General features: G+C 54.6%; 1 protein-coding gene across 1 annotated transcript; it reads left to right on the top strand.

Annotated features, from left to right (window-relative positions):
• The first annotated feature begins 2278 nt into the window (after positions 1–2278).
• On the top strand, positions 2279–23908 carry BPIFB2 (BPI fold containing family B member 2). Its single transcript, XM_047771316.1, has 16 exons — positions 2279–2417; positions 3211–3352; positions 5517–5610; positions 8817–8921; positions 9805–9951; positions 11643–11703; positions 13078–13138; positions 17765–17856; positions 18110–18295; positions 18473–18526; positions 19087–19257; positions 19717–19784; positions 19951–19996; positions 20718–20781; positions 21146–21222; positions 23626–23908. The coding sequence occupies exons 2-16, from the start codon at positions 3244–3246 to the stop codon at positions 23665–23667; spliced, it is 1377 nt and encodes a 458-aa protein (XP_047627272.1). The 5' UTR covers positions 2279–2417; positions 3211–3243; the 3' UTR covers positions 23668–23908.
• Positions 23909–27517: the final 3609 nt, after the last annotated feature.

The following is a 27517-nucleotide window of genomic DNA, read 5'->3' as shown; positions in this document are numbered from 1 at the left end:
GCAGCAGGAGGAAACTAACACAATGCCCTGAAGAATATTTGGTGACTAAGAAGGTCTGAAATGCTGCAACGGTTCATTCATTCATTCATTCATTCACTGAACAAGTGCTGATTAAGCATGTGTTATTTCTTAAGCACAGGGGTGAGCAGACCCAGCTCCCACCCCTGGCCTGGAGGGCAAAGTGGCTGCAGAAGAGCCTGCCTGTAGTGGGTATTCACAGAGCAGTGCTTGTCATTGCTGTAGGGAGGAGGGTCTGGAGAGAATCTTCCTCCTTTGTGTCTCCTGGCTGTCACCCAATGTCCCCTGCTGCTTGAAATGTCGGGAAGAGGAAGTGTTCATGCTGAGAGCAAACACTGAGAATGGCTTTGGTCAATATTTGTGCTGTGCTCTCTACTGAGTCTGCTATTGGCCTCGGCTACAGGCTATGGGCAACGGGGAAGACCAGAAGGGCTGGTCCTGTGCATCTGTGGACAAACTGAGGCCAGGAGAAGCGTGTCAGGGAGCATGCACGTGGCTCTGCTCATTCTTTTTAGCCTATAAAATGGGGCAGGGCACTGGCTGGGAGGGAGGCTGGTTCAGGAGAGCTGTGGCGTCTCAGGGCAGGGCCCGATGGTTTCTGTAGTTCCTGTTAGCTTTGCGGGCTCTCGGGGGACCCAGCACAGGTGCGCCTGGTATATGGGCTGGTGTGGAATCAGTGGGAGCCATGGAGGGCTCTGGAGTGAGGGAAGGCCTCAAGGCCTCCTGTGCCTGTATCCCAGGAGAGCCAGGCAGAGGAACAGAGGGGGCTTCCCTGTAGTTCTGCCATCACCTCCTGTGTACACATGTATGTACACATACAGACACAAATGCACACCCCCAGTGCCAGGGAACAGTCCACTATACACACACACAAACACAGACCCATGGACACACTCAGTATATTAAGTCCACCTGCACACACACACACACAGACACACACACACATTTTTGCTCTTTTTAGTGCCACACCCACCCCAGGCTAGGGATCAAATTGGAGCTACGGCACCTGGCCACAGCCACAGCCACAGCAACCCAGGGTCCGAGCCATGTCTGTGACCTACACCGTAGCTCACGGCAACGCTGGATCCTTAACCCACTGAGCAAGGCCAGGGATCCAACCTGCATCCTCATGGATGCTAGTTGGGTTCTTTACTGCTGAGCCATGACAGGAACTCCATTTATACGCATATTGTACATAAAACTCCCCATACCTGCATTCATGTAGGTTCATGTAAACAGGCGTGTGATGCCATAAACTAAGAGGGCAATGTGCCCTCTCCATGTCCACACCCACACACAAAAACACGCTTTCCTCTGATGCCAGCCATTATGACCCGGTATATGTGTGAATGCAGGATGGTGCACACATGACCACACACACACACACAAAAACACACATATAACTCTCAGTTCCTTAAGCTCCGTATAGCCAAAGTGGAGGCTGGAGTTTGTAATTCAGAAAAAGAGGGTGGGCTTGGTCCTTCGCAAGTGGAACATGCATTTGGAGTGTTGGGTAGCAGGACTGGGTCCTCTGTACTTTCTCCTTTTTTTTTTCCTTTTTCTTTTCTTTTTTTCTTCTCTTTTTCTTTTTTAATGGCTGCACCTGTGGCATATGGAAGATCCCGGGCTAGGGGTCAAATTGGAGCTGCAGCTGCCGGCTATGCTGCAGCCACAGCAACATGGGATCCGAGCCACGTGTGTGACCTACACCACAGCTCATGGCAACACCAGATCCCTGACCCACTGAGTGATCACGGCCAGGGATCAACCCTGCATTCTCATGGACACTGTGTTGAGTTCTTAACCTACTGATCCACAGCAGGAACTCTGTATACTCTCTTCCCTGAGTTTGGGCTCCATGCCTCATGAGGGCTTATTATGTGACCAGGAACAGGGCTCAGTTGGTGGCAGAGGGCTTAGGCAGCCTCCTGCTCCTCCTGAAAGGGCCGAGTTTCCACATGGAGGCCCAGGTGGAGAGGTAGTTGCCGCCATCCCCCTGACCTTGGACAGCCCCTCCCTCCTGGGCCTGGCCAGCCCTTGTGGGGGTGATGGGGGGCCATCCTGGAAGCAACTCTCCTTCTTTGAGCCCCCTATAGCTTCGTATAGAGATCTGCTGGTCTTTTGAGGCCCCAAAGCTGTTCAGCCGCAGAGTCTCGCAGCGGTTGGCAGCTGGGCTTGCTACGTGGCAGCCCCACCACACACGTGAGATGAGACACTCTGGTAAAGGCCATGTTTGCAAGGAAAACACTTGTAACCACAATCAAACCTGCCCCTCCCTGGGTCCCTTCCCGGTGGGTCCTGTGCACCAGGGAGCCTCATAAAGCAGTTTCCACACCTGTTGGGGGCCGCAGAGGGCTTGGCTGGAGCTGAGAGTCCACCTGTTCCAGGAATCTCCTGAGGTAGGACTGGAGATGGGGCTGGCGCTCCTCCAGGGAGGAGCCTCGATTTCTCCATCTGTTCAGTGGGGATGCTGATGGTACTTCTAAAAGCCTTCTGCAGAAGGGTCCATCCCTGGTGTTGCTGTGGGGCTCTGGGCAAGGGCTGCCTGGCTGGGCCTCAGTTACCCATCTGAGCTGCGCCCCCATCCCCCCGACCCCATTCCACCCTGGTTCCCTCTCTCCGGCTCCACGCAGCTGGGCTGGGTCGGGAGGGGCCTGGGGCCATATGAGAGGCTGGCCCTCAGGACATTCCTCACCCGGCACAGGATGAGATGAGGATGGGAGCCATCTGGGTCCTTCCCTGATTGGGTTCAGACAGCTGGGCACCAGGCTGGGCTGGACTCCTGGCATCAGGTGACACAGCCCTGGGCCTTGGGGCAGTGGGCCTATGCTCCCTCTGTGGTACAGAAAGCTGCCCTCAGTCTCTGCATCTGGGGAGTTTCTCCATCCTCCTCTGGCAGGGCTCGGTCCTGCACCTGGCCCTATTTTGCTGTGCGACCTCAGGCACGGCCATGTCCCCTCTGGGCCTTGGGGGCCATTTTTAGACTAGATGCTCCTGAGGTTCCCGATGGGGCAGGCTGGGAAGACAATTTTTTCCAGGGCAGAAATGCCAAAACTGATGGTGGGGGTTGGGAGGAGTGTCTTGGGCAGGGCCGGGGTCCCCACTCTCAGCTTGCGACTTCCAGGTAATGGTTTGAGCAGCCCAGGGTGGGGCCATTCTGGACAAGTCCCCTGACGCTTGTCCCCACCCCAGCCCACAGATCCTGGGGGCGGGGGCCAGTCTGCCATGACTCGGGCAAACGGGCTGGGCCTGCTGCTGGTGCTGCTGCTGCCCGTGGTCGGTGCCTCCAGGCCGGGCACCGTGGTCAGACTCAACAAGGAAGTGCTGAGCTACGGTAAGAGACGGAGCGCCCGGCAGTCCCGCGTGTGTCTACGCATGAGCGAGTGCGTGAGTCCACGTCTGCGTGTGCGTGTACCATCCTAGGTGTACGCGTGTATCTATGAACTCGAAAGCCCCTCAGGGATCAGGATTTTATCTCTGCTGCTGTGTCCCTGGTCCCTAGACAGTGCTGCTCAACAAAGATGCATTAAATGAACGCGTGCCCGGTTGGGCTCCAGTAAGCAGTGTGAGGACGGATGGGTTTGCGAGGCTCTTTTTGCTTGTGTGCGTCTGGTAGGGTTTGAAAATCCAGGGAGATGCACCCCTGGGTACTTGAGGGTCGGGAAGGTGCCTAACCATAGGCATGTGTGCAAAGGCCAGGAGCATACCTGGACGTGTGTGTACAGGTGTGGCCGTGCAGCCTGGGCATATGCGTGTGCGTGTGAGCAGGGGGTCTGCATGCACATGCGCTCTGGGAAGAGGCACAGCTAGCACTGTGCTGGGGGACTGGGCCCTCCCGCTGGTGAGAAGAACCAGCCCCTCTCTGGGCCCTTCCTGGGAGAGGCCTCTGTTCTGTTTCTCTTCCTTCTCTTCAAGTTCTGCCCCTAGGGCAAATTGGGAAATCTTGGCCCAGGGAGGGACAAAAGCTGCCCTCCAGCTGCCCTGCAGCTACCCTCGGGGAGGTTCTGGGATCCCGCTGAGACTGAGTCAGGAGTGAGAAATCAAGCCGTTTCCTCCAAGGCCAGACCAAACTCAGATAACAGCATGAGGGACTCAAGTCAGACAGAGGGAATTTCAGTGGCCCTGGGCCCTGAGGCAGTGAGGTAATGGCTCAAGGAGGTAGTGGGGTCCCCCTGGGGTTCACACAGCCTTCTGGAACCTTGTATCCAGGCACATGGGCAGACAGTATAAGGGGTCAGGGATCTGTGTTAAGTGGCACATGGCGGACTGCAGGCCGGAACAGGAAGCCCGTGCCCTCCCCTGGCTACCTCCCTCGGCCTGTGCCCTGTGAGCCTCCTTTGTCCCCAGACCACCCTCTCGGGTGCTCTTGCCCGTGTGTGTTCTCAGTGGAGATCTGGCAGGAGGCCCATACCGCATGCATCTCTTCTGAGGCCGAGCTGGTGGCTTCTTCCGTGTCCTCCCTGGCCCACCCTTCAAGGGCCAGTGTTCAAGCCCACGTCAGGGGAGCCCTGTGGACGGAGTCCAGAGGCCTGGGTGTGAGTCTCAGCTCAGCTGCAGATGGTCAGGCTGGAGGTGGGCCTTGGGAAATGGAAACTGCCACCTTCACGCTCCACGGTCTGTGGAAACGGAGGCTAGGAGGGGCACGGGGACGCCCCAGGTCCCCTAGACAGGGAGTCTGAGGGAAGTTAGGTCCACGGGCTCCTCCGTGGCTGCTCCCTTCTCACACCATGACCTCAAGGTTTAATTCTGCTCGTGTTTAATTGTTTCATTAGTGCCTCCAGCAGGCTGGCAGCGCAGGTGTTTGAGGAAGTCCAGGGCCTCGAGGGCCAGATCCAACATCTCCTTGCCAAGGTCCTCACCTCCTGGTTAACCTGGGCCTACAAGCTGAGTGTGTTGAGGAAGACCCAAGTGCTCAGAACAGCGCCTGGCACAAAGGGGGCGCTATAGGAGAGCTGGCCATGGTGGTTACAAACATAAGTGGTCACGGGAGCGAACGCTCATTGTGCGCTGAGTCTCTCCAAGGACGCCACGTGACAGGCACCATTCTAGTCATTGCAGTTTAATAGGCAGGGAAACTGAGGCCCAGAGCAGCCACATGGAGAGCGAGTAGCAGAGCTGGGACCCAGAATCCGAGGGACTCCAGAGCCCTCAGCCCTCACCTCCGCTGGACTGGGAAATGCTTCTCCCGCCTGGGGCTTGTGAAGGTTCTTGAGGAAGTGGAGTCTGGTCGGGGCCTTGCAGAAGGGCTAAGGAGTTGCTGTTTTTGAGACGGTAGACACGTAGGATTTGAGAGGCAGATGTGAGAGAGGAAAGTGAGGCCTGGAGGGGCCTGGTGGGGTCGTGCACCCAAAGTGGCCGCATGGGGGCCCAGTGGACAAGCCCGCCCCTGCCGACCCCTGAGTTCTCTCTGCTCAAGATGTGGGGCAGACGGTGGGGGGCGTGAGCTCTTTCCGTGGCTCCTGAGTACGGCCTGACTTCACCCTGATCTGGCCCCTCAGCGGCTGAAGCCGGGAAAGCCCCTCTCCAGCGGGCCCTGCAAGTCACTGTCCCAAATTTCCTGGACCGGAGTGGAGAGGTGCTCCAGCCCACCAGGTGAGTGCTCCTGCCCTCCAGGTGATGTGCTCCTGTCGCCAGGTGAGTGCTCCCGGCCCCTGGGGAAAATGCTCCAGCCCACCAGGTGGACATGCAGCTCTAGTTGAGTCGCTTCCCCACCAGCTAGAAGAGTGTTTCCCTCTCCAGGTTAGACACGCCCACCTACCAGGGAGTCGTCACAAGAGGCCTTAGGACATGGGACCAGACATGGGGGCCTGGTACTTTTTTTTTTAATTGTCTATTATGACAGCACCTATTTATTTGCTTTTGGGGGCCACACCCATGGCCTATGGAGGTTCCCAGGCTAGGGGTTGAATGGGAACTATAGCTGCCAACCTACGCCACAGCCACAGCAACTGGGGGTCTGAGCCATGTCTGTGACCTACACTGCAGCTCACGGCAACCCCAGATCGCTCACGCACTGGGAGAGGCCAGGGATAGAACCTGCATCCTCACCGCTGCTAGTTGGATTCTTTTCCATTGCACCACGACAGGAACGCTCCCCTCCTTTTTTGATCTCTTTAAGGCTATACTGGTGGCATATGGAGGTTCCCAGGCTGGGGTAGAATTAGAGCTTTAGCCGCCAGCCTACACCGCAGCCACAGCAACATCAGATCCAAGCTGGTCTGCAACCTGCAACCACAGCTCAGGGCAATGCCCGATCCTTAACCCACTGAATGAGACCAGGGATCAAACTTGCATCCTCATGGATGCTAGTCAGATTTGTTTCTACTGAGCCATGATGGGAACTCCTCCCCTTTTTTGAATTAAAATATGGTTGATTTACAATGTTGTGCCAATTTATGCTGTACAGAAAAGTGACTCAATCGTACATCATACATATATATACATTCCTTTTTTTTTTTTTTAGGGCCACATCTGTGGCACATATAAATTCCCAGGCTAGGGGTCGGATCGGAGCTGCAGCTGCCGGCCACAGCCATAGCCACAGCAGTGCCAGATCCGAGACACCTCCGCCACCTCCGTTGCACCTTGTGACAGCGCCGGATCCTTAACCCACTGAGCCAGGCCAGGGATTGAACCTCATCTTCAGGGATACTAGTCAGGTTCTTAAGCTGCTGAGCCACAATGGGAACTCTGACATTTTTTTTAATAATTATTTTCCATCGTGGTCTATCCCAGGAGATTGAATATAGTTCCCTGTGCTGTACAGTAGGACTTTATTGTCTATCCATTCTAAATGTAGTTGTTTGCATCTACTAATCCCAAACTCGGCCTGTGCCTCTTAATTAGTAGATTTCTACCCCCAGGGGGCAAGACCGTGGTTCCTGGGTCCGCAGGGCCAGCAGGACCCTTGCCTACTTCCTCCAAAAGCTATACCCAAATCTAAGCCTATTTTACCCTACACTGCAACCCCACCCCCCTCCCATAATGCATAGAGACTCAAGGGCAGAGGTAGAGACGTTTCAAACTCAGACACTTTCAGAGTCTGGGCTAATTATCCCCATCCATGTGGGAACACAGACTCATCATAACCAAATCTCCGAATTTCAAGAGAAGCCTTATATATTTATAAAAGGCCATATATATGCAGGCCCGTGGCATGCAAAATTCTGGGTCAGGGATCGAATCTGCACCACAGCAGCTACTTGAGCCATAGCAGTGACAACACCAGATCCTTAACCCATGAGCCACAAGGGAACTCCCATATGAAGCCAAATATCTTGTTGACCATTGCTAGCAGTGTTTTGTTTCTTCTTCATCACCATCATCATCAATGACAAACACGCGGTTTCTTCCTTCTGCCTACGTGGCATTGTAAAATGTTTATCACACTCGGCGAGGGTACCAAATTTATAAATCCAATATACCCATGCAAAGTTGAAGCCATTAAAAAGTCTTAATAACAACTACTAGGAGGTAATTAAATCTGCTCTGAAGTGTTGATGGATCTGTGAAGAAATTGAAAAACAACACACAAACTCTAACATTTGGAAGAGGTTGTACTTGGGAAGGGGTGAAAGGGGAACTTTTCATCTACCACTGAGGGTTTTTCTAGACATGGCAAAGAATTGTCAGCTGTGTTACTCTGTGCATTGTCACAGGAGATCCCATCATCATTACTCTATATTTAAAATTTATCAAGTTTCGGAGTTCCTGCCATGGTGCAGTGGGTTAAGGCTCCAACTGCAGTGGCTCAGGTCACTGCAGAGGCATGGGTTCGATCCCCTGCACCGTGGGTTAAGGGATCAGGCATTGCCGCAGTTGTGTCTGGGATTCATTCCCTGGCCCAGGAACTTCCATCTGCCTCCAGTGTGGCCATAAAATAAAAAGACTCTATCAAGTTTTGAATGACGGCAACTAAACTTTAGACATTTAAAACTTTAAAATACTAGGTGTGTGAAAAGAGCTGGAGTGGAAGCCCTCAGTTTGAGACTCTAGGGTAGGGCTGGGAGGCTGCTCATGGAGTGGATGATGATGGGAGAGCTGGGAACATCCGTGCCCAATAATCGAGAATCCCTAAATGATTTGCAGCCTGGCCACACAAGGGGCATCACGTGGTTGTTTGAAAACAGTGGCAAGAATCCTTGTTTGTAGCTGTGGGAACACATCCAGTATGGTTGTCGAGTGAAAAGAAGCAGGTTCTAGATCAGGTTCTAGGTGTCTCCTGTTCTAAGAGAGTCACCCAAAAGCTAACAGTGAGAGTGTTTCAGGGTGGCGTTTTGATGTGACTTGAAAGTCCTACCATTTTGGAATGCCCCCCACATCTAACCACTCTGCAGAAAAGAAATGACTATCATTTAGGGGAAAAAAAATATCATAGATTGGCTGGAGATCACTTAGCAATCTGAACAGGTATCTTTGAGAGAGTTTCCCGTTGCTGGAGGGCTATAAGCCAAAGCTAATGACTAGAGTGGATTTCTGCCTTCTGTGGATCCCAAAGCCTTTCCCTATCTTTCCAGCTTTCCAGACCCCCATCGGAAATTAAAATCCCTCCAATATCTGAGCGATTATCTCAGCCAATGCCTGCTCAACACTGGGGTTCTCACTGCATCTTGTCCCAGCTAACCTTGGCTTGCATGCCCCCTATGATGGAGAACCCACTACCTCTTCCTCATCCGTGGTTCTAGTTGTCATTAAGTCCTTTATAAACGTCAACGTTGTGGGTATGCTCGGGGCATCCACCCCAGAATTGATTCCATGGTTTAAAAGGGGCCACCTTGTCACTGATTCTCATCCTGCAGGATTCAGATTCTGAATGTCCACCTGCCCCATCTCCACCTGAAATTGATTGCCGGTTTTGGAATACGCTTGTCGGCAGCCGCCAATTTTACTCTCAAGATCTTTCGGTGAGTGACTCTCCTTCCTGGGAGCGGGAGGATTTTCAAGGACTCTCCCTGGGCAGAGGGGAGGGTTTTAGCAACTCCCAGGACCCCAACTCAGACCTTCTGACTCTCTGTCCAGCAGCCTCTTTCCAGTGTCTTCTCTCGTATCCTCCAGTGGGGGAGCAAGACGGTGAGAGAATTTCTGAGACCCCAGACCCTGCTCAATAGCTATGCAACTGGGCAGTCCTTTTCCTTCTCCGACCCTCAGTTTCTTCTTCTGTAAAAAACAAAAAGACACGAAACTTTTGTGGCGTGGGTGTGAGGGTTGCCGTGAATGGATTCCTTTCTGTGATTCAAATTGTATTACCCTTTTCACAGTGCAAGGCACATAGCAGGTGCTCAATAAAATACTAGACTTGTTTCTGTACATCAGTCACTTTCTATACATTTAATTTTCAAACTAGGAACTGAGTATTCATATTTTAATCCCTCTGTCCTGACACTACCACTTTATGACTTCTCACTGTGGCCAGGCTCCAAGCAGGATGTTTTCCCATGACTGTATGCTAGAAAACTCAGCAGAGCAGCCCTGTAAGATAGGTACCACCAGTATTATACCCATTTTGCAGAAGAAGAAACAGAGGATCAACATGTGGAATGGCTGGCTCAGGGTCTCGCAGTAAGAGGGTGCAGGGAGCCCGAGTTCACAGTCATATGTTGCAATGTCTGTGACCCTGAGTGGAGTTGGGGGCATGCCCGGCCTACCCTAGGTGGGGCCATCTCATGTTGAGTGGGGGCCTGCCTGTATTAAGTGGACAGAAGTCTCTGGAGTTTGTAGGGTCTTGCATCTGTCAATCTGGGCTCTGCTGGGTAGTACCACTGGGGCTCAGGACCGGTGTCCCTGCAGTGTCCCAGAGCCCCTGCACCTGATGCTGCCCATGGAGCTGCTGGTCGATGCTCCTGTGGACCAGTGCTCCATTGGGACCCCTGTGGTCAGCATCTCTGACTGCTTCTCTTTCTTCGATGAAGCCATCGTGTTGGATGATCATAACCGGTGAGTGCCTGTTGGGGGCTGGGCTGGGTGTAATTTCTTGAACCTTCTACTTCATTCAGTCACTGCAATGGGCTTCAGACACTCCTCACCCCAGCCCCCAGGCATCACACCTATTTTTTGGCTGAGGACATGGAGGCTCACACATGCCAGAGGGGGTGGGACCTGCCAGAGGTCACAAAGTGAGTGTGTGGCCAGAGCTTGTTGTCCTGCCCCACACCAGGTGACAATGCATGCTGGCCACTAATGTCCTGTTTGGGGAAGGAGTCTGGACTGGTAGCCACTGTTAGGGACCTCAGAGGGCTGCCCCCCACTGCAGAAACTCAGGCCCAGGGAGGGGCTGGGACCTGCCTAGTCTCACTGTGAGTCAGGTGGCTGCGCCTGTTGGCATCTAAATCTCATAGCCCCTCCACCTCCAGAGCACGTGTGGGGTGCGGGACAGTTCTGGGCCCTTTATGTGTATCATCTCACCGTAGTCCTACCAGGTAGGTGGAAGCATCTCCCCCATTTTATAAAAGAGCAAACAGAGGCACAGAGTGGTTAAGTGACCTGCCGAAGGTAACACAGCTGGCCAACGGTCCCTACCCTGGCAGCTGGACTAATCCCACTGCTGTGAATCCCTCTGTGTTAGGTTTACACCTTCTCACGTGTGGGTGGGGGCTCACTGGGAGGTGACTGAGTATGGCAGAGGCTTCAAAGGGTGTGACATGTACACAAAGACTGGACCTTTTCCTCTGAGAAGGCTTGGGTGTAAACCTATTCACACTTGGGTCCCTGATCAGCCTGTGTAACTCACGACCCCTCGTGGCGGGTCCTCATGGGCAGGGGCTGATCATGGTTTATTTTGGGAAAATGGAAGCCCAGAGTTTGATGCCATGGAGAACATAGATGCCACCCTCCCACCTCCCCCGAGAGGCCATTCAGCGAGATTGGACTGTGGCTGAGGTCAACATTTTAGGAAGACAAGGAACCATCATTTCAATGGGTTTCCATAGAGAAACACGACTTAGACCCACCTCTCACTGAAGAAAGGACTTTATAGTAAGTGTGTCGCAGGGAAATGGGGCCCACGCCGAAAGCAGCCCTGAGATTCCAGCCCCACCCCCACCTCAATGGCCAAAGACGTGGCTGAACCTGGCTTCCCCCTCTGCCCCCCGCCCCCCAACCGGGGCCTCATTCTCCTGTATTCCAAACCTTGAGACCAGCGACCCCTTCTTTTTTTCTTCTACTATGGCTGTACCCCCGGCATATGGAGGTTCCCAGGCTAGGGGATGAGTCAGAGCTGCAGCTGCCGGCCTACATCACAGCCACCGCAACGTGGGATCTGAGCTGCGTCTTCGACCTACACCGCAGCTCACGGCAACGCTGCATCCTTAATTCACTAAGCAAAGCCAGGGATCAAATCCGCGTCCCTGTGGATTCTTAACCTGTGGATACTGATTCTTAACCCACTGGGCCACAACCGGAACTCCCCAGTGACCGCTTCTTGAAGCCTGTTTCCTCCTCCATGGGGACATGGGGCTTGCACTGTGCCCAGCACGTGGCAGGGTGTGGAGGGGGACTTGCTGGCCCTCTGGCTGAGGGGTCAGACTCCTCGAGGGGACAGACCTCTCTCGGGGATCTGTGGTTTGCTGAGAGACCTGCCCCATCGCGCTGACCTGGCGCTCAGGGCCCTCTCCGTGTCTCTTCCTTAGCGCAGCCCCTGCGCTGCTGGTGCCCCTGCAAAAGCACATCCAAGCTGTCCTGCAGAACAAGGTAAAGGACCTCCCGCCAGAGGCATCGGGGAGGAGGGTGTGGCTCAGGCCCCGGGGAAGATGGGGACGGTAGAAGACCCTTCATGGGGTTCCTCCAATTTCCCCACGAGGGCAGGGAAGAGGCTGTGGTGACAGTCCAAGACAATGATGTGGGGGCCCAAGTGGGGGGAACGGGGAGGCTGTGGGACTGTGTGGGGGGGTGGCAGAGGGGCTCATCCTCTTGGACTACCCGCAGCTCCTCGCTGGGGGGTGGGGTGGGGACAGGGCTTTCAGGGCTTGTGGCTAAGGGAAGAAGAACACAATGAGACGTGTGTGGTCACAAGAGCCAGATGCGCCCTGGCTTTGGGTCCTGGGCTCCCTCCTTCCCACCTGCAGTGAACCTTGGACTAGTCACCTGACCTCCCTCGGCCCCTCCTTCTGCACCTGTAATGCACAGAGAGTGAATGTCCCTTGTCCCATCCCTCAGAGGCAGGCTGTGGGGGTTGAGCGCATTAACACTTGTAAAGAGTTTTGAACATTTTGGGGAGAGCAAGCCAGTGAGCGGAGTGAGGAGGCTGCTACTACTGTTCTGTTTTAGCTCCTGTCATTGTCTGCAGGTCGCTGACCTGGTGAGAGATGGTGCCCCAGGCCAGGGTCCCCCTGCCCCAGGGGAGCCGACTCTCCTTCCCTGACCCTTCTTCCTGCCCTACCCCCACCTCTCCAAGGGGCAATAGTAGAGACCGGATCAACCCACTGTGCTCCATCCCACATGCTGAGAGGCAGGCCTCAGCATTCCCATCCTGCAGATGAGAAAACTGAGGCTGGAGGGCTGACGGTGATACAGCCTGATCCGGCCCTTTTCTCTGCCTCCTGGACTTTCCTGGCCCGGCCTCACCAGCTCCTGCCTGGACCAGCTCTGACTCCCCCACCGCCCCCCAATCCACCGGCCTTGCCACCGGCCTTGTCTCTCCTCTGCTCCAACTTTTGCACAATGACCTCAGCTTAATCCGCCTCTCTGGAGGCCCTCTGTGCCCAGGAGGACCCCAGTCTCCCTGGCCTAGCTTGCTCACTGCCTGCCTCCGCTGCAGTTAGCTCCCTTCCATCAGCTGGGCCTTCGAACCCCGGAGCAGCAGACTCTCTGCCTTAGTTGCCTGGGCCCAGCTGTGGCCACCTCTGCTGTGTCCCACAGCCCCTCTTTCCTTGACGCCCATGGGCCCCAGCTTGCCCTCTGAACCCCCCGTGCCCAGAGGAGGTGGTGGAAGATGCCCATGGGGTGGTGGAGGAAGGGAGGGATGCCAGGCCTTGGTGTCAGGTTGGCGGAGGCCTCTAGACGGGGACTCTGGACCCTCCCAGCCCCGCCCCCTCCAGCCGTGACGCAGCGCCTGTCTCTCTGCAGCTGTGCCTGAGAATCTCCAACGTGGTGCAGAGCCTCAATGTCCACCTGGGCACTTTAATTGGTAAGACCTGGGAGTCCAGGGGGAGGGGGCTGGGCCTCTGGGATCCTCTGGGACCCCCACAATCCTTCAAAGAGCCCTCCTTTGCATCAGGATCAACCTCTGGGTGGTCCGTGCGAGGATGACTGAACAATTATTGGTGGAATGTGGGACTCTCCAAATTCTAGAACTGAATCTTTGACTATTGTGAGTGTTGAGGGGGCGGGTTCCTCTCAGTTTGCAATGGCCTCTGCCCCCGCCTGGGGATTCAGGGATACCCATCCTCCCCTGGTTTTGCTGCCACATCTCCCACATTCTTTGCTGCACTCTCTTCCTGGCCCGCACTTTCAGGGCTCAGGCCCCTATATTCCACCTCTTCCTGGACACCTCCTTCTGGAAGGCCCACAGGTTCTTCTGACTCAGCACATCCTTGATGGAACACAAACTCTCCTGCTCCCGAACGCCCCTGCCCCTGTTTCCCCCCTCAGGGACCCCCCCCCCCGCTGTCCTGCAGGTGCCCAGAGCCATGGCTCCCTCTCCTCTGCATGTTCCACCCCTGATGTTTCCAGGGGTCCTTGCTGTCTAGGGAGAGTTCTAGGAGTGCACTAGGAGAAGGCCACTGTCAGCCTAGTCCCCCCAGAGGCAGACACTAAGGTGAGAATTCCAGTGTGTTTCACATGGGGGGTGGTCCTAGGGAGCCCTGGTTGGGGAGGGGAGTGATCAGACGAGGTGGGGGGAAGTGTGTTAATGAGAGGGTGTGCTGTGTGCACCTGCGCTCACTCCCTCGGCAGGGGGGTGCTGGAGGGGGGCTCCGGGAGACGGAGTTGAACATGCCTAGTGTGGTCCTACCTGAGGGACAGGAGCCGGGCTGTGAAATCACCAACCCCCATCCGTCAGGGTCACCTCCCTACTGCCCTGCACACCTCCCTCCACCGCGACGGGCGGATCCCAGGGGCGCGCAGCCCGACACACGCATAGTCTGCTTGGAGCTGTGCGAACTAAACAAGGCTCAGCAGGGCTTGCACTTGCAGTATGGACCCCAAAGCTATAAAAGTAGGTCAGCTTCATCTTTTGAGTGGTATTTATCAATATTGAAGAACTACCCTGGCAATTACCCACCCATCTCCAGACTGATCAAAGAAGAGACTCATCCTCTGTTGATTTGGGGCAGGGTAATATTTTCTCAGAGAGCCCTGAGTATGTTACCTGGGGCTTCCTCCGTTTTTTTCACAACCCTGTTTGGAAGCTGCTCCTGTTTGAAGTGCACCTTTTCCTACCTGACAGCTTTGCCTGGGATTGCAGTGTTTCTCCTCTGTTGCAATATTGACTTTGTGAAATCTGTTGGCCATCGGTGGGCTTTGCCTTTGAGTCAGGGGCTTCATCTAACTCTCACATAGCCTGGGACAGGCGCTCAGGGACAGGTGTGCGGGGCTGCGTAGTGCTGTCAAAACAGGAGGGATGTCTGGCAGGGTCCACGTTTATCCGCGGTGGCTTCCTCAGGGAATATTTTCTTTTCTTTTTTGTCTTTTTGGGCCCTCACCGGCGGCATATGGAGGTTCCCAGGTTAGGAGTCCAATCAGAGCTGTAGCTGCTGGTCTACCCCACAGTCACAGCAGTAGTAGATCCGAGCCGTGTATGCGACCTGCACCACAGCTCACAGCAACACTGGATCCTTAACCCACTGGGCGAGGCTAGGGATTGAACCCATGTCCTCATGGATACTAGTCAGATTTGTTTCTGCTGAGCCACGACAGAAACTCCAGGGAAGGTTTTCATGTCAAAGTAGCTCTGGCTTTCTTGTGCAAACTTTTAATAACAGTCCTATGAGTTGATGTCGTTATCCCCAATTTATAGATGGGAAATCAGAGGCTCCGAGTCCACAATCCTCAGCAGGTGCTGGAGCCCCCCAGGAATCAGCTCACCCAGGTTTTCTCCTCCTCACATGCCTGCTGCTCTGTCCACACTTCACAGTCCGGCTCAAAGTCTGGAGGACATTCCTCCCTGCCCCAACCCCAAAGTCACCTTCACAGGAGGTACTAGGCAGCCAAGGAAACTGGGCTTGGCATCAGAGGACATAAGTGTGAATTCTGGCCCTGTTGCTCCCTTGCTGTGTGACCTTAGGGAAGCCATTCCATGTTTCTGAGCTTAATCATTCCATCCAAAAATAGGAATCAAAATGTCTACTTTCAGAGTTCCCGTTGTGGCTCCGCATGTTAAGAACCCAACTAGTATCCATGAGGATGTGGCTTCGATCCCTGGCCTCGCTCAGTGGGTTAAGGATCTGGCATGGTTGTGAGCTGTGATGTAGGTCATAGACAAGGCTCGGATCCTGCATTGCTGTGGCTGTGGCTGGCGGCTACAGCTCCGCCTTGACCCCTGGCTTGAAAAGGTCCATGTGCCACAGGTGTGGCCCTAAAAAAAGCAAAATAAAAAAAATTCTACGTTCGCCATGTGTTGTTATAAGACAGCACAGGTTATATGCCTGGCATGCAATACACTCAATAAACATTCGTCTCTCCCTTCTTCCTCAGGAAGTTGTCCCCGTCAAGATGCCTTGTAGTTGGGTTTATCCCAAAGACCAGCCCTTGCCCTTGTCTTTGAGGAATTTTTCAAAATCTGGTAAAGGAAAGCCAAGCGTCCAACCCTAGGGGACCATTTACCTGAGTCACGTACATGTGGCAGGTGGAGTGACAGGAACCAATAAAAGCATAGTTTAAAGGGGGCATTTAATCACCTAGCAAAATGCCTGGCAAAATACAGTATAAATGGAGCTATTATCTACTCTCGCATTATTAGCTCCATTTTACAGTTGAAGAAACTGAGGCAGTCTGCTTAGACAGCTTGTGCTTTTAACTAAGCTATCATGCCATTCTGCAAAGAAGAAGAGGACGCAAAACTATATACAGCTTCACTCCAGTGAGAGAGAGAGATTATTTCTCTTTAACAAAATACTGAAAAAGAAATTTGAGATTCCGGGTTATATTTTTCCATCTTTTAAGAATCTTCTATATGTACACAATAAATATGTATTATTATTTTATTCATTTAAAAACATAATTTTTTTTTAGGGCCTCATGTGTGGCATATGGAAGTTCCCAGGCTAGGGCTCGAACTGGAGCTGCAGCTGCCGACCTACACCACAGCCACAGCAACGCTGGATCCGAGTTGCATCTGTGACCTACACCGCAGCTCACAGCAATGATGGATCCTTAATCCACTGAGCCAGGGATTGAACCTGCATCCTCACAGATACTAGTCAGGTTCGTTACCGTTGAGTCACAATGAAAACTCCCGCAAAAACATATTTTCAAGTGTCAAGTTCTATGAGTTTTGACAAATAAATGGATATGGTCATGTAACCACCCTTCAAATACAGAACCTTCCATCGGCCCCCAAATCTCTTTGGGCTGCCTCACTCCTCCACTCTAATCTTTGATAACACTGATCTGTAGAAATGGAGTCATACGATGTTGCTTTTACAATCATAAATTTCCAAAATACTAGAGAAGATAAAATTAAATCCAGGAAAGACAGTAAAAATCAGACAGAAGTCTGAATGCACGTATGCGTGCAGGCACACACGCACGCACGCACACACACATGCCCACACCTTGGTTACCCAGAGTCTTTGGGGGAGGAGCTCTTGCTAAGTCAGAGGTGGCTTTTCTGGAGTTCCTGCTGTGGCTCGGTGGTAACCAATCTGACTGGTATCCATGAGGATATGGGTTTGATCCCTGGCCTCTTTCAGTGGGTTAAGGATCTGGTGTTGCCATGAGCTGTGGTGTAGGTTGCAGATGCATCTCAGACCCTTCGTTGCTGTGGCTGTGGTGTAGGCCGGCAGCTGGAGCTCCAATTTAACCCCTAGCCTGGGAACCTCCATATGCCGTGGGTGTAGCCCCCCCCAAAAAAAAGAGGAGGTTTTTCCTGACAGTGAGCCTTCACCTGCCATGTCCACAGATGTGCATCCCACAAGTGACTCCTCCTTTGCAAACTTCCCAAACAGACTATTCTGAGCCTTTGGGGAAGTTGCCTTATAGGAGCTGAGCCCTCAACTCCCCTCCTGGGGGCCTGCCACTCTGGACATCTGAGAGGAAGTTGCACTGAACACCCTGAGGTGTGTGGCTTCTGAGGTCCTGTGGGGGGTGGTGTGGTTAAGTGGAGAAAGAGTAGCTTTGGCGTCAGATGGATCAGGTATGCACTCTTGAGCATGACTGAACTTGCCAAATTTGGGGTGTGTGTGTGTGTGTGTGTGTGTGTGTGTGTGTGATGGGCTCCTAACCCTACAGGATCGTGCTGAGGGTTGAATGATGCAGTGTAACGCAACGGTGTGGGCCTTGGTAAATGCGAGCTCCCTCCTTGCTCTCTGATTCCTTCTTGGCTTGGTCAGGGGTGTTGGTGGCTGGAATGTCCCTCTCCTTCCTTTGAATCTGGGGTCTCTAGTCTTCTACTGATTAGGAAAGCAAAAACCAAACCTGTTAGAATTGTGTCTCAACTAAGAGTCCACAGGCTGTGAGAGGCTGCATCTTGGGTGTGTGCTGTGCAACCTAAATTTGCTTCCGCCTCTTTTCTTGGCCTGGGTCTGGCTAGATGAAGCCTTGGCGGATGGTGCTAAGGACGCCATCTTTTGTTCCTCACCCGGGTTTCGTGCAGGCCTCAGCCGGGTGGGTCCGGAGTCCCAGGTTCGCTACTCCATGATCAACGCACCCACCATCACCAAGGACTACATTTCCTTGGATGTCAACGTAAGTGTCTCCTTGTCAGCCCAGAGCTGGGGGCTCTGGAGTCCTGAGCGTTCTGGAAGATTCCTAAAGGAGCAGGGGAGTTGAGGGGAGAGAAGCTGGGACGGGCCTTCCAGGTGGGAGCCTAGCACGCAGGCAAAGGTGTGAGGCTGGCAGTGCCGGGGCATCTTGGGTGGGCAGCATCTCGCTATGGAGCTGCCAGCTGATGGCGGCCCCTCCCTGCTTTCCTTCCCGCTCCGCACCTCCAACCCCACAGGCTATTCTCTTCCTGCTGGGCAGACCCATCATGCTGCCCGAGGTCAACACCTCCTTCGTGCTGCCACATCATGTGGGCACCCGCGGTGCCATGGTAACCGTGGGCCTCTCCCAGGACCTGTTCGACTCTGCCCTCCTGCTGCTGCAGAAGGCTGGCGTGCTCAACATGGACATCACTGGGCAGCTGGTGAGAGTGGGTCCCGCTGTCCCGGGGAGACCCTGCTGAGGCCCGGTTGGGGGCGGGTGGGACAGCTGGGGCTTTGGGGCACCCGGTGGCTTTGGGAAGGGTTAGAAAGGGAGGGTGGGGAAGCAAAAGGTGCTCTAACTTGGGAAGCGGCCACTCTGAAACCTGTCCTGATTTCAGAAGTCAGATGACAACATACTGAACACGTCCGTGCTGGGCCAGCTCATCCCTGAGGTGGGTGATGTTTCTGGTCATTTCAGCGGCTGAGACCCAGGATTGGGGCGGGGGAGGCTCTCTGGGCTGGGGGGCGGGTCTCTGCTGGCTAATATCTGCACCAAGTGGGGTTCAGCATCTGCCCTTCCATCTGCACCTCCTCCGTCTCCCGGCGGCCCCTCCTCCTGCCCAGACCTCACGCTATTTTCTCCTTCCTGTGCGGTGTGCACGCCGTGCCCTCTGCCTGCAGTGTCTTTCTTGCTTCCTTTCCCTTAACTGTCTTTAAGTCCCAGCGCGGGGATGACCTCCTAGGTCTTGTCCAGGAGCCTCCTTAGGCTCCCCCGCCCCTGAGCTTCCCTCCGTCCTGGCACAGATCACACAGGCTGTTCTTGTCTTCGTGTGACTGCCCATCACATTGGGTGTCCCTGAGGGCAGGGGCCAGGGGGACGGACCCACTTGTGTGGCTTGGGCATGTCCAGCGCAACGGTGGCTTGATCAGCATCTGAGCAATGATGAGCGAAGGGCCCATCCAGTCTTTGTCCCCTGTTGCCCTCCTCCCTCTGGCCCCCTCTGCTTCCCAGGTGGCCCGTCAGTTCCCCGAGCCCATGGCCCTGGTGCTCAAGGTGCGGCTGGGTGCCATGCCCACTGTCACGCTCCATACCAACAACGCCACACTGCAGCTGCAGCCCTTTGTGGAGGTCCTGGCCCCAGCCTCTAACTCGGCCTTCCAGTCCCTCTTCTCCCTCAATGTGGTGAGTGAGGTGGGCTGGGGCAGGGGGCTGGCTGGAGGGGTGGGCGACCCTCAAGGAGACCTCACTTCCTCCCGTACTCTCCTCACTTGCTCTGCTCTAACCACACTGGCTCCTTCAGTGGGCTGGACATTCCTGCCTCAGGACCTTTGCATATGCCACACCAGGTGCCTAGGGCACTCTTCCCCTGGTTCTTGGTATGACTGGCTTCTCCTCATCTTTCAAGTCTCAGCTTAAACATCAAAGCCCCAAGGAAGATGATCCCCATCAGCCCTCTCCACACCCCACTCTGCCTTGGTGGCACCTACCACTCTGATTACTTTGGTGGTGGTTCACCTCCCTCACTGTGCCCCCCAAACCCCGAATGATAGGGGCACAGAGGGAGACTGGGGTAGCTGGTGGCCATTGGAGAGTTCCCTTGTGGCTCTGTGCCCTTTGACCCTGTTCTCCCCACACTCTCAGGTAGTGAACCTGAGCCTCCAGCTCTTCGTGTCCGGGGTGAGGCTTCGGGGGACCACGTCTGTGCTGGGGTAAGTGAGGCCTCCTGGACCCAGCAGCCTCAGTGTGTTCCTCTCTGCAATGGGTCCTCAGCCACCCATCAGAGTGTCAGTCAGAGGGGTCTGGGGTGCAGCAGGTGTGGTACGTGGGTGGAGGCACTGGGTCCCCTTGTTTCTAAGCCCCCTTCTTCCCTTTCAGGAATGTTCAGATCACTGTGGCCTCCTCCAATGTGGGCTTCATTGATGTGAGTGTGGGGCTGGGGTCTCCAGAGACCCCCTCACTGGGTGGGGCAGGCCTTAAGCCCAGGGAGGGAAAGTGTGTGCACGTGTGCTCACAGGCGTGTGTGCCAGGACCAGGCTTCCTCCCCGGGCAGTCAGGGGGTGGCCCACCCATCAGATAGTCATCTTTCCCGGGCTGTCCATCTGCTGGGCAGCGGTCTGTCAGCCTCAGTGGGGTCAGTGGGCCTGTCACTGCCGGGGTTTCAATGGTTCGTCAATCCCACTCTCAGCCCAAGAATCACTAGGTCTCATAGTAAGGTGTCTGTATAAGCCAGCGTCGGACAGTGTCGGCTGTTCTTTCAGGCACATGACGTGGCTGGGCCACCCGCCACCATGCATCCTTTTACTGGTGGCCCATCCATCACTTGGCCCTGTCAGTCTGTCCATGGTCAGTCTGTCTGTCTGTTGGCGCCAAAAAGCGGCCTGTCCACCTGGTGGTCACGCAGCAAATGAATGTCTGTCAATCAGGGGCTCATCCCTCAGTGCCCCCGCCCCCGGCCAGCGGGCCTCTGGGTCCCTGATGCTGATGGGGACAGCAGGGCTCTGCTTAAAGCCCAGGCAGGGGGGACCTGCCCTTGTCCCTCCCATTGTGCCCCTACCGTCTGTGTGTCTGTCTGTGTGTTCATGCTCCCGGCCCCTTGCTCGGGCGGACCTACGGTCCCTGTCTCCCTGGTGCCCTGGCTGCAGATGGAGAAAGTGCAGATACTCATGGACACTGTGTTTGAGAGGCCCCTGCTGGACCACCTCAACGGTGAGCTCTGCCTTCTGCCCCAGCGTGGCCCCTCTGGCCCCCTCCTGCCCCCATCCCAGCTCCAGGCTAGATCCTGGCCTCTTCTCACCCCCCAGGCTCAGAGGCTAAGAGGGTGGCCTTGGGGGCCCGGCTGCCCGGATGTGCGTCTTGGCTCAGCTGTTTGGCAGCTGTGTGATTTTAGCTAAGTTCTGGTCCCTCCCTTGGCCTCAGTATTCCTGTCTATAAAGTGGGTGTAATAATCACAGCTCCCACCTCCTGGGTATGGGTGTCACAGTGCTCAAGAGGACTTCAGGGCAGGCCAGCCCTGGGGGGTGCTTTGTTACGGCCTCCCGGCTGAACTTGACTTCTCTTTTCCCTCCTGCAGCTCTCCTGGGCCTGGGCATTGCCCTCCCCCACGTGGTCAACCTCCACTACATCTCCCCTGAGATCTTTGTCTATGAGGTGAGAGCCTTTGGGTGTGACCAGAGGGGCCTCGTCCATCTTTGGAGGGAGGCTGGGCTCGGGGAGGCAGGGATCACCTCTCTCCCTCCCTCCCTGCTGGTGCATGCAGGGGGTCTGGGGTCAGCCAGGCCTGGGAGTGACCCCTGCTCCCACCCAGACCACACCATGAATCCTCAGCTGCAATGAGGTGGAAATTCAGGATGTCAAGAGACATTGCAGTAAGGCTTTCACTCACCCTCTAGTCCTCATCAAAGACCACACCAGCCACACTCAGGGCCTCCAGATGTCTTGTGACTCTGTGCCCTGGGACAGGCACAGCCCCTTGGGTGTCTGGGAAGGATGAGGGTGGGGGTCCTTCCAGCTGTGTGTACACCTCTGCAAGCCAGATGGTGGGAGGGATGTCCCCGGATCAGGGATCGTGGGCCCAGGGTGAATTCAACCACCATGGCCCAGGGTCAGATCCGACAACTTCTTTCTGTTTTACTGGGGATTAAAAGGATAATATTCTTGCTCATTCTCTGAGAAAGACAGTCGTGGGACAGAAAGCTTAACCAAGGTCCCTTGAACCCTACATCTATGTGTGTCATTCACACCCCCCGGGTGGGACCAGCTTGTGTCTTTCAGGGAAGATGCCTTTTTTGCTTAAGAACTGTGGTCCCAGAGTGGCTCAGTGGTAACAAACCCAACTAGTGTCCATGAGGATGCGAGTTCAATTCCTGGCCTCGCTCAGTGGGTTAAGGATCCGGCGTTGCCAATGAGCTGTCGTGTAGGTCACAGACATGACTCAGATCTGGTGTTGCTGTGGCTCTGGTGTAGGCCGGCAGCTGTAGCTCCGACTCGATCCCTAGCCTGGGAACCTCCATATGCCACGGGTGTGGCCCTAAAAAGACAAAAAAAAAAAAAATTGTGGCCCAAGGCAAGCAGGTGGACCCCTGAGAAGGACCGGTCAGCCCGCGTCAGAGTAGGGCTTTGAGGAGTGTTTCCCCAAGATTTTCCTGAATGGGCACCGTCGATGGCTGACCCACCTTGGCACTCCTAGAACCTGTTACCTCGGTCAGAAGTCAAATGTCCTAGACTAGCCCTGTCCAACAGATCTTCCTGCAACGACAGAAGTCTGCACTGTCCAAGGCAGAGGCCACTCTCAGCCATGGGGCACCTGTGGCCTCTGACACTTGAAAAGTGGCCACTGCAACTGAGGGGCTGAATTCTAAATTTTACTTACTTTTACTTGTTTAAGTGGGTACTGGTCCCCCCTTATTTGTAGGGATGTGTTCCAAGGCCCCCCAGGGGATGCCCAATGTTGCAGATAGAGAGTATTGAACCTGTACATTCTATGTTTTGGGTATTTTTTTTTTTTTTGTCTTTTTAGGGCCACACCCGTGGCATGTGGAGGTTCCCAGGCTAGGGATCGAGTCGGAGCTACAGCTGCCGGCCTACACCACAGCCACAGCAATACCAGATCTGAGTCATGTCTGTGACCTACACGACAGCTCATTGGCAACACCGGATCCTTAACCCACTGAGTGAGGCAGGGATTGAACCTGCAACCTCATGGTTCCTAGTAGGATTCATTTCCGCTGAGTCATGCTGGGAAGTCCCTGTGTTTTTTCCTATATAACTGATGGGTTATGTACACAGCATGGATCTGTTTGACAAAGGGCTGACTCACGCCCAGGGTGGGACACGGCAGGACGGCATGAGATTGCATCATGCTACTCAGAACAGCATGGAATTTAAAACCTGTGAATTGTTTATTTTTAGAATTTTCCATTTAATATTTTTGGACCGCAGTTAAATGTGGGTCAATGAAACCGTGGATAAGAGGGGATAACTGTAATTAGCCACATGTGGCTGCTGGCTACTATATTGGACCACTTATGAGCTATCCAAGGGCAGGGACTTGGTCTGCTTTTTTCCTCTGCTGGGTCCCCAACACAGCAGAGGCTCTATGACAATATATTGAGTAAATGAATGAATGAGAGATCGGCAGGCCCCCAGGCCATTTGCACAGTGCAGTGTGGAGAGTAGGGGACACGTGGGGGCGGGGCCGGCTCTGCTGGGGAGACTTGGACTTGGAGAAGATACTGAGAGTCTGGATTCCTGGCCCTAAAACAGAGATAGTCCTGACCATGTACGGAGCACACATCAAGCTCCAGCCCCACACTGAGCACTCTGCCTGCGTGATCTGGCTGTATCGTCACCTGCCCAGGTGGATGCTATTACCAACCCCAAGTACCAGCAGGGAACGGGCCCAGAAAGGCAAATGACTGTCCTCAGGCTCACAGCAGGAGTGGCAGAGCATGAACCCAGAGCCAGGCAGATGGAGAGGCTGGGCGGGGGGGGGGGGGTCCCATGGTCCTCGTGTGACCTCTGACCTGGCTCATGGTTGTCTTTGCCCTTCAGGGCTACGTCGTGGTCTCCAGTGCACTCTTGTACCAGCGCTGACGTGGGACCACTGGGAGTGCTGCTGTGGGAACCCTTTTGCCTCCAGCCACTTGGGAAACAGAGACAAAGCCATATTTAGTCATCACCAGCAAGCTGGATGGCCCCACCGGGCTGCCTAATCCCCCTCCGCCTTCTCCCCTCCTCCCTTCACCCCCTCTTTGTGGGGAGCAGACACCTCCTCCAGGGTGTATAGATCTCTCTCCTCTTGCATTAAACATCTTCTCTTGAGCTGCAACTTCCAGCCAGGCCTGGCAAACTCTTTGCATACCAGAGGCCAGTTCTCTTCATGCCATCCCTGGTCCTGTCTGTCCTGGGAGCCACCAAAGCTGCCTGGGGGAGGAAGAGGATGTGGCCACATCTCTGCTGATCATATCTGATGGCAGCAGCACCTCCTAGCCCAGGGGAGCAACGCAGCTGACCTGGAAGTTCTGAATGCCATGGTGGCACTCTAGACACTGGGTCCTCCCTGCCCCCCCCACCCTGTGTGGCATTTTCTCTCTACAGTGTCACGTTCCATCCTGTTCCTCGAACCTCCTAGGAGCCCTGGAGGCAGGCAGGCACAGCGTGCAGCTCCATCTCACAGATGCAGAGATTAAGGCCCAGGAAGGAGAGGGACATGCCCAGAGTCCTGAGAGGGGTGGCAGCAGATCCTAGGACTCTGACCTTCCTGGCATCCAGACATAACGATTTTCAGTCCTGGGGTTCCTGTGGTGGCTCAGGGGTTAAGGATGTTGTCTCTGTGAGGATGTGAGCTCAATCCCCGGCCTTGCTCAGTGGGGTAAGGATATGGCATTGCCATAAGCTGCAGCATAGGTCACAGATGTGGCTCAGATCCTCTGTTCCTGTGATCCTGTCACAGCCACAGCTTCACTTCCACTCCTGGCCTGGGAACTTCCATGTGCCGCAGGTGCGGCTGTAAACAAACAAACAAAGATGTTCAGTCCCCTCTTCCATCACCAGCACCCCCACGTGGGGTTTGTCCTTGGGTCATAAGCCTTAGCTCATTGTCTTCTTGGGTGGCCTCTTCACCTTGGTTTACTCAGATCACTGGAAGGAGGCAGGATCTGCCTCCTGGGCCTGTGATCTCACTGAGCACGTCTAATTCCTTTTTCCTCTGAAAGCCCTTCAAACCCAGCAGGTCACATGCCAAAAGATGGCCCAGGGAAGACCCAGGGATGCCAAGGCTGGCAGGATGAAGCCATGTGAGTTTCTCTCCTGATTAGCGAATCTCTTAGCCAGAGAGAATATTCCTGCCCAGATACACAGGATTCCCGTTTTGTTTGTTTCCCCAGGGAGTAAATGTGCCTGAATTTCCACCATCGGTGAGCAAAGCCTTTGGCACCACCTCCCCCCTGCCTCAGCTATGGGTTCATCCCTGGTGTGACCAACTGAGGGGCTGGAACAAGCCTGCCTCTCGGTGGGAGGAGGTGGAGGTGATGCTGACAGATGGAAAGAGCCGGGCTGTAAAATCCAACCTCGTGATTTTGCCCAGGACAGCATGGCTTTTATTTCATTTGGTTGCTTAGTTAATTCATTCATTAATCCTACTTTTCCTGGGACCTAATACAGGCTCGACCCAAGACTAGGTGGTTTGAAATGTGGGAGAGACAAAATTTTTAAGACACAGACCTGACCCATAAAGGAATTTAATAACCTACAGAAAGATCAGTACCTAAGATCTGTTCATTAAGCAATCAGACCAGTGAGTCAGCCACTCTTCCTCCCCTCTTCTTCCTTCCTTCCCTCCTTCCTTCCTTCTATCCATCCATCCATCCTGCCATACATATATTCACCTGCTTTTCCAACCAGCTACATCTTTGTACCCATGATGTGCCTGGTTCTGTTGCAAACATTCTTTTAAGACGAGAGGGATGAAATGCCTGAGTCAAGCTCCCTGCCCAGAGGGAAGCCGTGATCTGCCTGAAGAGAACTGACCCAATCCCTAAGGGACCCCATGCAGCCATCCTGTTAGGAGACTGCTGGGCGCTGGCTGCTGAGGGGGACAGATGCGGTCTAGTCAGAAGGTAGAAACCACACGGTAGCTTAAACAGGGGATGTTTTTTATGAAGGATAATGAACTATGGTAAGAGTAACTATAGGCTCTAAGGAAACACTATACGGTTTGCTAGGGCTGAGGGAGCGCACCCGGGCACGGAAACACCTGGAAGGGCTCAGACTTCGATGGGGAGGATACTGTTCAGCAGAGACATTTGCTACCAGGTCGGAGTGAGCTGGGCACTGGGCAGACAATGGCAACTAAGACCTCCAGAATTGCCCTCCCCACCCCCGAAAGCAGCGTGGGGGAAGGGAAGAGGGGAAGGAGAGGCGGGGTTTGTGACATGCAGATGTGGCCGCCACCTGTGGCCCAGAGAGACACACACCAAACAGCTGTCAGAGGGGTTGCAGGCACTGTCATGGGCCAGTGGCTTTCAGATTGAGTGGACAGAGGGGTACAGGTGGGGTGAGGGCCCTGGTTTGTTTGGAAAGGCTGTTCCCAGGCTGAGGCTGAAGGTTGCAGAGAGATTGAGTCCAGGCTTGTGACTGAGACAGGCTTCGCTGGCTGGTCTCCTGCTCACACTGTGCACCCCAAGCCGCCCAGAAATCATAGAAGGAGGCCCCTTCCTCCCCCACCTCTGCCCTCTGCGTGCCCTCTGGTTAGCATCCTTCTTACTCCAAAGAGAAGATGCTGAAATGAATTCTGGATTCTGTCTCATGTGTAGCCCTCTTGAGGGGCGCCTTCAGAGGGAGCGGCAAGGCACTGCCGGGTCCTCTCAGGTCTGGCTGCTTCACAAACCTCCAACCTCCCCCCTGCCCAGGCAAGGCCCACCCTTCAGCTCGAATATGCACCAAGCAGATTTCCTCTCTAGGCCTTTGCCTTTGTCCTGGCTCTTTGCTCCACCTGGGCCACCTGAACCTGAGCCAGTTCACCCCTCGCCCCCCCCGCCCCGCGCTGCCCCCAACTCAAATGCAGTCACCCTGCCCTGGTGACTCTGATGCCCTTCAATTTCCTGGTATCTGTGGCTTCCCTCTCCGCTGCACCTCTCTGACTCTTCCAGAGCCCTGTACACAGCAAGTGCATAAGGGCGTGGTGAGTGAGCTGCTTGCATGTGTATTTCCGAGCTCCAGCCCGGGCTTGTCCAGCCCTGAGCTTGGGAAGCCATGAGAAGCCCAATCCCCATGAGCAGGCAGCGTGGCTGGCCTGGGAGTCACTCTTGTTGGGTCCCCAAAGGGTCTATGGAGAAGGAAGAAGATGGCACTGAGCTTTGGAGCCGGTCCAGCCTCTGGTAACTGGGAGGTGGGGTGGAGGTTGGGGGTTGGCTATTTCCCTGGAGGAAGGAGCTGCGGCTGGTCCTAGAAGGACGGCGGGATTTGGAGCAGTGTCAGGGACCAGGCAGGGCCATGCTGGGGTATGGGAATAGGAGGTCAGGTAGGTAGGCAGTGCCCCCCTTGGCTGTGCCTTGCCGGGTCTCGGCCTGGGCTCTTGGATCCAGATACAGCCCATGGCTGTGCCATCACTTGCTGTACACCTTGGGCGATCTCTCTCAGCCTCATTTTCTCTGTAAAATGGAGAACACCGCCAAAGTGCCCAGCACAGAATTAAATGGACTAGTGTATATCAAGCAAGCTGCCTGGCACAGGTCAGATGCACAGTAAATCCTCCCCCCGCCCCTCCCGCCTTTGCTGCTTTTTAGGGCCTCACCCTCGGCATATGGAGGTTCCCAGGCTAGGGGTTGAATTGGAGCTGTAGCTACCGGCCTACACCACAGTCACAGCAACATAAGATCTGAGGCGTATCTGTGACCTACACCAGAGCTCATGGCAACGCCGGATCCTTAACCCACTGAACCAG

Source organism: Phacochoerus africanus, chromosome 3 (assembly GCF_016906955.1).
Source record: "Phacochoerus africanus isolate WHEZ1 chromosome 3, ROS_Pafr_v1, whole genome shotgun sequence".
Classification (NCBI taxonomy): Eukaryota; Metazoa; Chordata; class Mammalia; order Artiodactyla; family Suidae; genus Phacochoerus; species Phacochoerus africanus.
The sequence above is the reverse complement of the archived record's forward strand: the minus strand, read 5'-3'. Positions and strand labels throughout refer to the sequence as shown.

What these genes read in the sequence shown, in the direction of transcription:
- BPIFB2 (XM_047771316.1), top strand. Translation starts at nt 3,244, where the DNA reads ATGACTCGGGCAAACGGGCTGGGCCTGCTGCTGGTGCTGCTGCTGCCC. An exon ending in GTGTTGGATGATCATAACCG is followed by an intron (nt 9,952 to 11,642) that starts GTGAGTGCCTGT and finishes TCTCTTCCTTAG; the next exon opens with CGCAGCCCCTGCGCTGCTGG. An exon ending in CCACCTGGGCACTTTAATTG is followed by an intron (nt 13,139 to 17,764) that starts GTAAGACCTGGG and finishes GGTTTCGTGCAG; the next exon opens with GCCTCAGCCGGGTGGGTCCG.